The 11,358-nt window shown below is 39.8% G+C and overlaps 1 protein-coding gene across 1 annotated transcript in view; it reads right to left on the bottom strand.

The window, feature by feature from the left end:
- Positions 1 to 1,541: 1,541 nt before the first annotated feature.
- The window catches only part of ppm1lb (protein phosphatase, Mg2+/Mn2+ dependent, 1Lb), a 74,213-nt gene continuing 64,396 nt past the window's right edge, over positions 1,542 to 11,358 (bottom strand). The window contains exons 3-4 of the mRNA XM_088346537.1: positions 6,698 to 6,859; positions 1,542 to 3,883 (exon numbers count right to left, since the gene is read on the bottom strand). Of these exons, the coding sequence (XP_088202663.1) occupies positions 3,543 to 3,883; positions 6,698 to 6,859 (503 nt within the window). The 3' untranslated portion in view covers positions 1,542 to 3,542. The remainder of the gene's footprint in view (positions 3,884 to 6,697; positions 6,860 to 11,358) is intronic.

Raw genomic sequence — 11,358 nt, 5'->3', positions numbered from 1 at the left:
GCGAATGGTGACGTTGCCAACATCAGCACAATATGTACATTCGTTTTACATTTTTTTATACCTCTTTGACTTTTTCGTATTAGAATTAATACCCAACACGTGACAGTAGAGTGAAACAGTCATGCTGGGTTAAGTGAGTAGGTTTTTTTTTTTTTCAGCAGATATTACAGGAAACTATTAAAAACAAGGCAACAGTACTATACAGTAAACCCCGGGATAGACATTAATCCATTCTGAGGTGGGGATTGTGAAGTGAAATTGCTGTATGACAGAAACCGATGGTAATTAGGCATTCTGTACCCTCAGTGCTCCAGATAAGAAAAACATTAAAAAAAAAATATTAGTATACAGTGAGTACAACCTATATGTAATATATGTGCATAGGATCAAATAAGTTCAATGAATTTATATATATATCACAATGGCTTGCGAATCTATTTGGCCCCCTTGAACTTTGTGACCTTTTGGGACATTTCAGATTTCAAACATAAAGATATACAACTAATTTCTTGTGAAGAATCAACAATAAGCGGGACACAATCATCAAGTGGAACACACTTTATTGGATATTTTAAACTTTTTTAACAACGAAAAAAAAGGGTGTGCAAAATTATTCAGCCCCTTTACTTTTAATGCAGCAAACTTTCCAGATGTTCAGAGAGGATCTCTGAATGATTCAAGGTTTATCTAAATGACCAACGATGATAATTGGAATCCACCTGTGTGTAATCAAGTCTCTGTATAAATGCACCTGCCTGATGGCCGATCTTGGTAGACTTGCAGTGGTCTGATACTCCTTCCATTTTAATATTGTTGCTTGCACAGTGCTCCTTGGGATGTTTAAAGCTTAGGAAATCTTTTTGTATCCAAATCCAGCTTTAAACTTCTCCACACAGTATCCCAGACCTGACTGGTGTCTCACTCGTTCTTCATAATGCTCTCCGAGACTATCACAGTGCAGGTGCATACAGCAAATGCGGTACCAAAATACAGTATTTTATTGAATTTGCTGCAGTTCTTGTTTTTTTTTTTAACTCTTCTCGCAACCTGTATGTTGATTTGAGCACAAAAAAAAGCTTCTCCTCCTTCACTTACCAACTTGCAAAGTCTTTATTCTTAACCCAATGAAGAGAAAGGCATTGTGGGAGGTCGCTTATTCGATAGCACACCTGCATTTTCATTATGCTGTGACTGACATTCAATATGACATCAACCAATAGCAGACAGGCATATTAGAGACCCAACTTAACACCACAAAGATCGAAACTAATACGATTTGAGGCACACTAAATAATTTATGTTGTAAAGTGGGGCAGAAAAAAAATCGTATTCTGCACTGTAAATTAAAAGCATAGTCAGGTGGGGTCGGCATATCCCAGGGGTCTACTGTACTTCAAATGTTGGTTTAGAGTTCAGAAAAATTGAACGTGATTGCTATTAGGATGTTACTGTACAATGTGTTATATCATAATTGTTGACATGAATGAATAATTAATGTTATTTCATCACAGCAATCGTTAGTTGACATGTAGATGCACTCATTGCTTCACTATTTTATTTTAATATTATTACTTTATCACACATTTACATGATAAACAGATAAAACAACCTAGTAGATCTGGTAAGACAAAAAAATCATATTAAGTCTTCAACAATTAAACAAAAACATAATCCTCAAACATTTTTTCTGAACTAAAACGTTCAAAAATGATTAAACATTAGTCGTCCCAAACTGTACAGATAAAAAAATCCCAAAATACGATGGAACACAAGGTTAACAGCGTTAGTATTAAGAAGGGATGTCAAACCCACAGCCCGCAGGCCATTTGCGGCCCGCAAGATGATAAATTGGGCCACCGGCAGTAATATGAAAGCTTAACGTTAATGCGGCTGGCACAAGTTTATATAGATGCTACCACCTTGTTAATCAGTTAGACAGGGCTCAGAATTGATAATAAATGTTTGAGATCAATGTATGACTGCCCTGCAATAGTATTCGCTAGCTACTTCCTGGTTTGACCCGGGGCAGTACGTAGACATCATAAAGGCTGAAATAATTAGCAAATTTGATTAATAATATTTTGCAATGTAAATGCAAAATTCCTTATTCAAATTTCAACGTGGAACGAGCAGCTATCGAGGCTGAGGTGGGCAAAGGAGATGGTTACTGCTATTGAACTAAAGCTTAAAGGACAGTGGATTCACCTGGCACATAACTTTCAGTGCGTTTCTGCCTTAGACCCAAGTTTGTTGAAGATGTTGCATTAACTTATTAATTACAGCTTGATTTATCCATTTTCGTTTTAGTTCTTAATACTAAAATCCTCGTTGCTTTGCAGCCTCTGTGTATTGAGGGTTGAAAAATATTCCGCAATCGATTACCCCCGATTGCATATTGCTCTGAGTGGAGGCCGGCAAAGACCATTTTTGTAACAACACTTGTGCGGCTGCATCCATTATTCCTGATTACACACTTTAACCCAGGAACAACTTTTGTTGGGGCTGACTTTTTTTAGTTGTTGCTGTTACTGTATTTCCGCCTAAAATCAACTGCACTCATGAGGCTACGATTCATGATACGCTATCGCATATTGCTGTGAGCTGCGAACGGCAAAAGACAGTTTTGTCGGGAGGTGTGCCGTTCAGGACTGCCTAAAATGAAATGCTTGATTGTGGCTGTGATCCTTTATCCCCAGTCGACTATTGCTGAGAGTAGACCGCATTTTGTTGGGGTTTTGGCCGCCGAACTATGCCATTTTGGCCCGCCAAAAAAGAACTGCACTGTTTATCCACGATCCCGTATCCCTTGGCGAATATTGCTGAGGGTGAGGGCCAAGAGAGCAAATCTGTACTGCATGGTGGCTCTTTTTTCCCTGTTCTTTACGCCTCAAATGAACACACTTGTGGTGGCAATCCATTATCCCTAGTCCGCTATTGCTAAAAGCAGTGTCACAAGAGGGCCCCAATCAGGTTTGGCACTACCATCCCTTGTTGAGCACACCTGCCCCAGGTTTTCTGCATTTGGGTCCACCCCATTCACATGACAGGCAGAACACATTTCTTTTCAGATTCAGGCCAATGACGCGTGCAATTGTGGCCCACCTAAAATGAACTGCGCAGTTTTGGCTATTATCCCCGGTACACTACTGCTGAGAGCGAGGGCAGAGAGAACAGATGTGTTTTTTCCATGATCTTTCTGCTTAAATTAAACAGAACCTGTGCAGTCGTGTTCCATTATCTCCGATCAAATGCTGCTGGAAGCGGAGGCCGGCAGAGCGCATGTTACTTTAGGGATTTTCACAGGGACGAAGGACTACATCAGCTCAGGAGGTGAAGTGCTCTTTCGATTGCCGGCTCCTCAGATTTAAATGTTTTCTAACATACCAAACTATTGCCTATAAATTTGCATTTTTGTCAATTGAACAATGTCAGATAATGCATCAACAAAACCATGCTGTCATAATCTAAAAACATATGGTGGCGGTTCAAATGAGCAATTATTTCTTCTTTAAAAGTTCTGTTGGTTATTGTTTCCTGGATAACTACTGTTCCCCTCCCTTGCCTTTAAATTTTACAACCATGACGGTGATGTTGTCAGGGCATCCGCGGTAGTACGACTGCAGGACGATGCTTTTGGCGCCGTAATGTGGCTCGTCCAGGCGCTCACGTATGAAGCGTACCGCTTCCTCGTTGCTGAAAGTGTCCCAGAGTCCGTCCGAGGCCAGGATCATGAACTGAGGCTGCAGCTTGCCCAAATCGAACGAGAGAACGTCCGGGTCTGGGATGACCACATTCAGGTTTTTCAGGGTGTAGTCGCCCAGCGAGCGCGACATGGCCAGGATGCCCTGAACGCGCCAAGAGCCGTTGAAACTGATGAAGCCGCCTGTTAGCCAGAGGAAAAAAAGTTTTGGGCGGATTAGATAACACCTAAAAAAGATACAGTAATACCTCGCTGTATTAACAGGGTTCGTACAGTTTTCATGGCCAAATTCAAGCTCTTTTTAAGGACTTTAAATGCTGAATTCCCCAGTACAATTAAAGGAAAATATACGCTGTGAATCATGTATTTTACAGATCCATAAATATATCTGCGATTTACATACGAGATTTTAATCTTGCGTATGCATTTGTCAAGACATATGATTTTTAGATCTCAAGGAATATATTTGTTTGTAAGACTAATCTCTCCCTATAATGATGTTGGGTGAAAATAACAGTAATATGTAGCTGTCATTTTCAGTTGCAAGAAACTTTTCTCATGACAATATACCACGGGGAAATGCTAACTTAGGTTTTTGCATGGCCCATAATAAATGTCAATAATTGATTCAAAATCCCGGCACTAATACACATTTCATGATGCCCTGTTTAGGGGTAGCATACACCTGTTTTCTTGGACGCAACCCAAAGGCGGCGATGACACTTCATAGGACAATGCTGTACAAACTTATGCCAGCTGCAGTTTGGGAGGAAAGGGAGGAAAATGTAATGTGAAGCCACCAGAGAGCTGGGTCATCATTAAGGAGTCCCGCCTGTCCACAACACGAATTGTTTACACTTCTGCCCTCAGGACGCAGGTACAGGAGTGTGAAATGTAGGTCAAGCCATCTAAAGAACTCATTTTACCCCTCTGCCATCAGACTCTTAAACAGCTGCTGATCGAACAATACACTAAAGACACGTTCACCGCATTACAGACACTTTATTGCGCTACAGTCCCTTTCAACTGGAATACACATGACTACTCATGCACACTTTAGTTAATCTTATGTTTTATCTTTATTTATTTTATTTTTTTGTGTACAGTAAAGTAAGAATTTCATTGTGCAGGGAAACATGGTTCTTTACTGTGCATATGACAATAAACACTTCTTCTTGAATCCTAAAATGGCATGGAGGAGGTCTTGCCCAGGGAGTAATTTAGTGTAAAACCACCACTGCGTACAAACCCTGCATCGAGGTTTACTTTTCAAATTGCGCTATTTCGTGGATTTTTCTCAAGTATTGTGTTCTGCATTCCAAATAGCTAAACAGTCGCCCTACCCCCTTTCTGCCCGTGAGTCAATAACACTCAATTTCTAGTTTCTCTGAAAGCCATAAGCCATTATGCTAAGAAAAATGCTTTGGACCAACAAAAGCACCAAAAAGGTAAAGGATGATGCTTTCTATCATCCACAAACTTGGACTTCTCCACATGCTAAAGGAAGTTAAAAGCAAGTTATTTGTAAAAGAAAAACGTTTAAAAAGTGCAGTGTTTTATTTGTTAAACAAATGCTTAAACTGTAAAATTGTGTCTGTTCTTTGTTTTAAATTGATAAGTGTTTAATAAATAACAGTTTCTACTCTACAAGGGGTGACTGTTGCGGGACCTTTTAGGAACAGAACCGCTGTGAAAACTGAGGGATTACCGTACATAATAATATTTGACCACTGGATATTGCTATATTGTGTAGTGAAACTGAAAACAAGTGTGACAAATCACAAGGAAGAACACATATTACATAGATTAATATGACCCAAAAGCACCACTTCTTTTTTTTTTGCCCAGCCCTTTCCAAGATTTTGGCTTTTAGGTTTACCTGTCTTAGAAAGGTGCAGACAATCATGTCGGTTCCCTTTATGTGAGGCTCATGCATTGTCAAATAAATACAAATTTATCAACCAACAAGATCAAAAAAGGGTGTTTGTATGATAGTTCAGGTGCAGGGCTCAGCTGTGGGAGGAAAGTTGCTGGTAAATAGGGTCAGAAATAAAACCACCCGGACAAGCTACCTTTTGGAATTGGTCATTCAGGGCCTCCGTAGTAAGATGGCGGACAAACATGGCTTCTTCAAGTTGTCAAGTCATGTATATTTGTATAGCCCTTAATCACAAGAAGTCTCAAAGGGCTGTACAGACGACAGACAATGATTACACCATACCCTGATCTAAAACCCACACTTCATGAGGGCAAGGAAGAACTCAAAACCTCAGCATGAGGAAATTAAGAAACCTTGAGAAGGGGCCGCACATGAAGTAATCTCCCTTCCAGGATGACCAGGCTGAAATGGATGTTGCAAAAAAAAAAAAAAAACAATTCACAGATATTGTCAACATGAAATATAGGTCATTCATAAGCAACTGTAACACTGCCCGTGCAGTCTAGGACACTGGTTCCTGCAGCCAGGAAGGTGATCCCCATGATGACATAAGGATACCGAGAGTGAAGCCAATCGCGGTAACCATCCACACCATGATGTAGGAGAGCCAGAAATGTTGTGTAATTATATTACAAATCTCGTTTTAAAAACAATATGTTTATGAGATAGTATGAGTGTGTGTTTTTAATTAGTAGTGTTTTATCTAAATGAATGAAGTGTTCGTACACCACGAGGAGTCACTATAAAAGTGTTTTGTTTTTTTCCTTCAGTACCCAAATGCACCACTAGATGGCAACGACGGACTACTACACGGAGTGCCCCCCACCCCCCAGGCCGGCTTATTTGCCCCCCTGCCATCCTCATTCCAGCACTCCCGAGTGTTTGCAAGAAGATCGACTTCTCCGGAGGCACCTAAAAACGCTGGCTGTGTTTCCTTTGATAGCTGGCACCCTTCGTTTAAGCTGAGACGAAACGAGGTGCAGCGCCGGTCAAGCCTGATTCCAACGCCCTCCCCCCCAAGTAAACAATTTGTATGCGGTGTGCATGGAGTCTCTCACCGGCTTTCTTGATCCTCTTGCGCTCTTTAAGCTGGTAGGGTTTGTGGTCGTGCGATAGCGGCACGGCATTGCCGTCCTTATCGCACAAGACTCCGCGAGAATCCCCGACGTTGGCTACAGTCAGCTCCTTATCGGACAGCAGGGCCACCAGGCATGTCGTGCCTGGGGGAGAAAACACAAGGAAGAAATGAGGATGATATGGAAATGATCAACTCCAAAGACTGAGTCAAGCCATCAAGAACATTAGTGGACAAACTACGACCCGCCAGCCACATAGGGGAGTGGTCCATTATCCCCTAAATTCAAGACAAGCATTTTATGTTCATGACAATAAAAACAATGACATTTTCTTTGCAAACCCGGTGTAGTGTTTATAAGCATGATACAATAAAATTAAAAAATATATGTATAGGCTAAACCAGAGGTTCAGCAACCCAAAATGTTCACAGAGCCATATTAGATGAAAAAAAACGAAACAAGTCAAGTCATGTTTATTTGTATAGCCCTTAATCACAAAGAGTCTTAAAGGGCTGGACAGATTATTGCAAACCACAGACTACTATTACAGACTATTATTACACCATCCCCTAATCTAAAACCTACATGAGGGCAAGGAAAATCTCAATATGAGGAAAATGAAGAAACCTTGAGAAGGGACCGCACATGAGGTAAAAATAAAAGCCCTACATGAGCCTTATAATGAAAGTAACACCTTCTGTATGTATCTACATTAGGTATATCAGCCTATCTTTATGACTCAGTTGGATGCACCGCATTCTATGGAGAATGTTTCACCACATACTGTATTGGAGGATATCACCTCAAGTTTAACTTCAATACAATATTCATGAATTAAATTATTTTTTTTTATCACTAAAAATAAAATTAAGGAAAGCCAATAAAGAAATCCAATTTGTAAAATTATTTCTATTTTGAGGATTTGAAAAATCAAAACGGAACATACATAAGGTGCCGTTCATCTGGGCAACAAAAAGAGTGCAATAAAACACAGCATGCATTCATAGAAATAAAATACCAAATCAAAGCACCCACCCTTGGGCCTGAGCAACAAAAGACAAGTAATATCCCTATGTGTTATTCAAAATATATACTAACAAAAATCAGAAATCACCTAATGAAAACTGCTACCTAGTTACTTAAGTGCCTATGTCAGGATGGTATTCTTTTTGTGTTGAATATGGCTTCTGTTCTGAAATTGGGGCAGTAGCGAGCGGTTGAGTTACAACTTGAACTATGCTCAGCTCTAATACAGGAAACACGGGGGAGAAAGAAACAGGCATCTAACAATTTCACAAACTTGCACGCACAACAAGAGGCGCTGCAATGATGATTTTAGCCAGATGATGGCAACAGCAGGTAAAATATTTCAAAACTTAGATACATCGCCTTTAAATAAAAGGAAAAAAATAAAATTGGCAAAATAATTTGCAATAATTCTAATTTTTTTATTTAATATTTTGCAGTGCAATCTTAAAAAGCTTCAACAAAATAGTGTTATTATATTTATCCCCAATGATTAGGGTTTGAGTTAGCATTAGTATTGTCATACGCCACTGCCAGTCAATGCAGAGGTCTGGCTCATCATCAAAAAACAAGAGCGACCAGATGATGAAGGTGCTACGTCTGCCTCACGTATTTCCGACAACTTGTCAAAAGCCGGCAAAAGCAAAAGTGATTGGATCATTTTTTCATGAAAGGCAAGGCAAAAAGGTAAATGAATATTTTTATTATTTTCTCTATTTTTTATTTTTTTTTTACATTATGGTCCTCTCGTTTTATGTTTATTGTGCGATGTACCAATTCTAACATGTATATTTTCATGTTCTGAAGCTTTTTTATGATTAATTTTTAAAAAAAAAGGTATCGTACTGTACTTTTGCGGGGATTTGAACGGATTAGCGCATTTACATTAAAAATGGGAATCTACTTTAGAATTTTTCATATTACGAAGCTACTCCCAGAACAGATTAAAGAGGTACCACTGTGTGCTTTTTTCCCCAAACTTAAAATTAGATAATTTCCTGCAGTTCACAAGCCAAGGTCTCACAAAACACTAGTGTTTTTCTGCTGACCCTATGACCAAAAATAACATAAATGGACCTCCTAATTTAAAAGAATAGAACAATAGACCAGTTTTGAGAGAACTCAAAAGATTATATAATCTGGCTGGGCTACAGCCATGCAAAACATTTCCATCTCTTACAATAACATTTAAAATAAAAAGCAGGGAAACCTCGCCTCTTTGTCTCGACTCTGACTGGAGCCTTTTTGTGCAGCAGCCAAAGTCTTGCACGCAACTTCCCCTTTTGACCATCTGCTTGCACACAATAGATGAAAGTGAGGGGTTGAGAAACTGGCTTTCAGAGAGCTACTGGGCATCCAGTTCTGGCCTGGACTACAATGTGACACATGAGAGTTGGAAGGGGGAATGGCCTGTAAAAGTAAAAAAAAAAAAAACCATTAAGTTCTTGGGGTTTGGTTATCATAAAAGGGACGTCATACATAAAATGTCTTTGGAGTAGTGAAGCAGCTTGGGTTTCCACAATGGGTTCATCGTTAAGGACTTGATTTTGATTGTGATCTAAAAAAATAATAATTTCAGAATTAATAGCAGTCACTCACTTAATAAGAATTGTCTTTGCTGCTAATGCTAGCCGCAAAGGCAGGGGTCAGGAACCTATGGCTTGAGAAGAAGAGAAGAAGTCTTCTATAGTACCAGTGCAGGTAATACCGACGACTCGAGAAAGAGGTAGATAGGACACAAGTTGGTCAAAGATCAGGGGGTGGTGTAATTGTAATTCTGTGCAGTCCTTTGAGACATCTTACGATTAAGAGCAACATAATACAAATATATACAAAAAATGTGACTTGACTCGACGAGACACTAGCATGTTGTGGTCCTACACGGATTATGCGATTACGGCTTTAGCTTTCCTAGCATTAGGTGAGAAGAAGTCTTCTATAGAACCAATGCAGTGAATAGTGACAAACCTCATGCTAAACAATTTTTTCTAGACTTTAAAATAATTGCATGCATCCCTAATCTGACATATAGCTTCCCTCGCAGTGTTCCACGCTGTCTGGTTGATTATCCTTATCTGGATCCCGTAGCGATGGAGATAATGAACAGAGACAGCTCAGGCGTGAGCACGTCTCCAATTAGGCAAGCCAGTGGCTAGCAACACGTTTGTCACTCCCTATTGAAAAGGCAGATGCTACAAGAATGCTAATTAGAGGTTATTCTGAACACGATGAGCGTCTCTGGCTGAGACGTACTACACCCTTAATTGTTTAGCATGCTTGACTGTACAGTATTTGCTCAAAGTATGGTGAGGATTGTCTATTATATGCTTGTTTGGTTCTCAGCCTTACAACACTCAAAACTCAAATAAGCCAAGTGTCTCACAAAAAAAACTGTTCTATATAGGAGTAGGCTAAATATATATCACTCAATACTGTATTTCATCAATATTCTACTTATGAGGAATCCATATAATCACTTTCCCCAGCGGTAGCTATTAGACGATGTTTCACTAGCCATAAGTCGTCGCTGTGCTAGCTGGTCACATCAAAAGGAAACCACACGCTGCTATTAGACTACGCTATACTAAATATTAGCCGCTGCCAGGCTTATTAGTCACATTTAAGAGAAAACCACAAGCCACTTTAATTTTTGTTAGCCCAGAAGAGGAGCATGTGTTGGATATATACACATATACACACACATATATATATACACACACACATATATACACATACTGGACTGTCTCAGAAAATTAGAATATTGTGATAAAGTTCTTTATTTTCTGTAATGCAATTAAAAAAACAAAAATGTCATACATTCTGGATTCATTACACATCAACTGAACTATTTCAAGCCTTTTATTATTTGAATATTGCTGATTTTGGCTTACAGCTGAAAAAAACTCAAAAATCCTATCTCAAAATATTAGAATACTTCCTCAGACCAAGTAAAAAAATAATTTTATAACAGCAAAACTAAATCAAACATTTGAAAATGTCCATTGATGCACTCAGTACTTGGTTGGGAATCCTTTTGCACGGATTACTGCATCAATCCGGCGTGGCATGGAGGCAATCAGCCTGTGGCATTGCTGAGGTGTTATTGATGCCCAGGATGCTTCGATAGCGGCCTTCAGCTCATTTGCATTTGTAGGTCTGGTGTCTTTCATCTTCTTCTTAACTATACCCCACAAATTCTCGATGGGGTTCAGGTCAGGGGAATTAGCAGGCCAATCAAGGACAGTGTTGCCATGGTCAGTGCACCAGTTACTGGTGGTTTTGGCACTGTGGGCAGGTGCCAGATCATGCTGGAAAATGAAATCCTCATCTCCATAGAGCTTTTCAGCAGATGGAAGCATGTAGTGCTCTAAAATCTCTTGGTACACAGTTGCATTTACTCTGGACTTGATGAAACACAGGGGACCAACACCAGCAGCTGACATGGCTCCCCAAACCATTGCTGACTGTGGGAACTTCACACTGGATTTCAAGCAACTTGGATTTTGCTCCTCTCCAGCCTTTCTCCAGACTCTGGCGCCTTGACTTCCAAATGAAATGCTAAACTTGCTTTCGTCTGAAAAGAGGACTTTGGACCACTCTGCAACTGTCCAGTGCTT

This window comes from Urocampus carinirostris, chromosome 10 (genome assembly GCF_059441175.1).
Source record: "Urocampus carinirostris isolate Australia breed hairy pipefish chromosome 10, RoL_Ucar_1.0, whole genome shotgun sequence".
Classification (NCBI taxonomy): domain Eukaryota; kingdom Metazoa; phylum Chordata; class Actinopteri; order Syngnathiformes; family Syngnathidae; genus Urocampus; species Urocampus carinirostris.
This window is presented reverse-complemented; position numbering and strand designations above follow the sequence as displayed.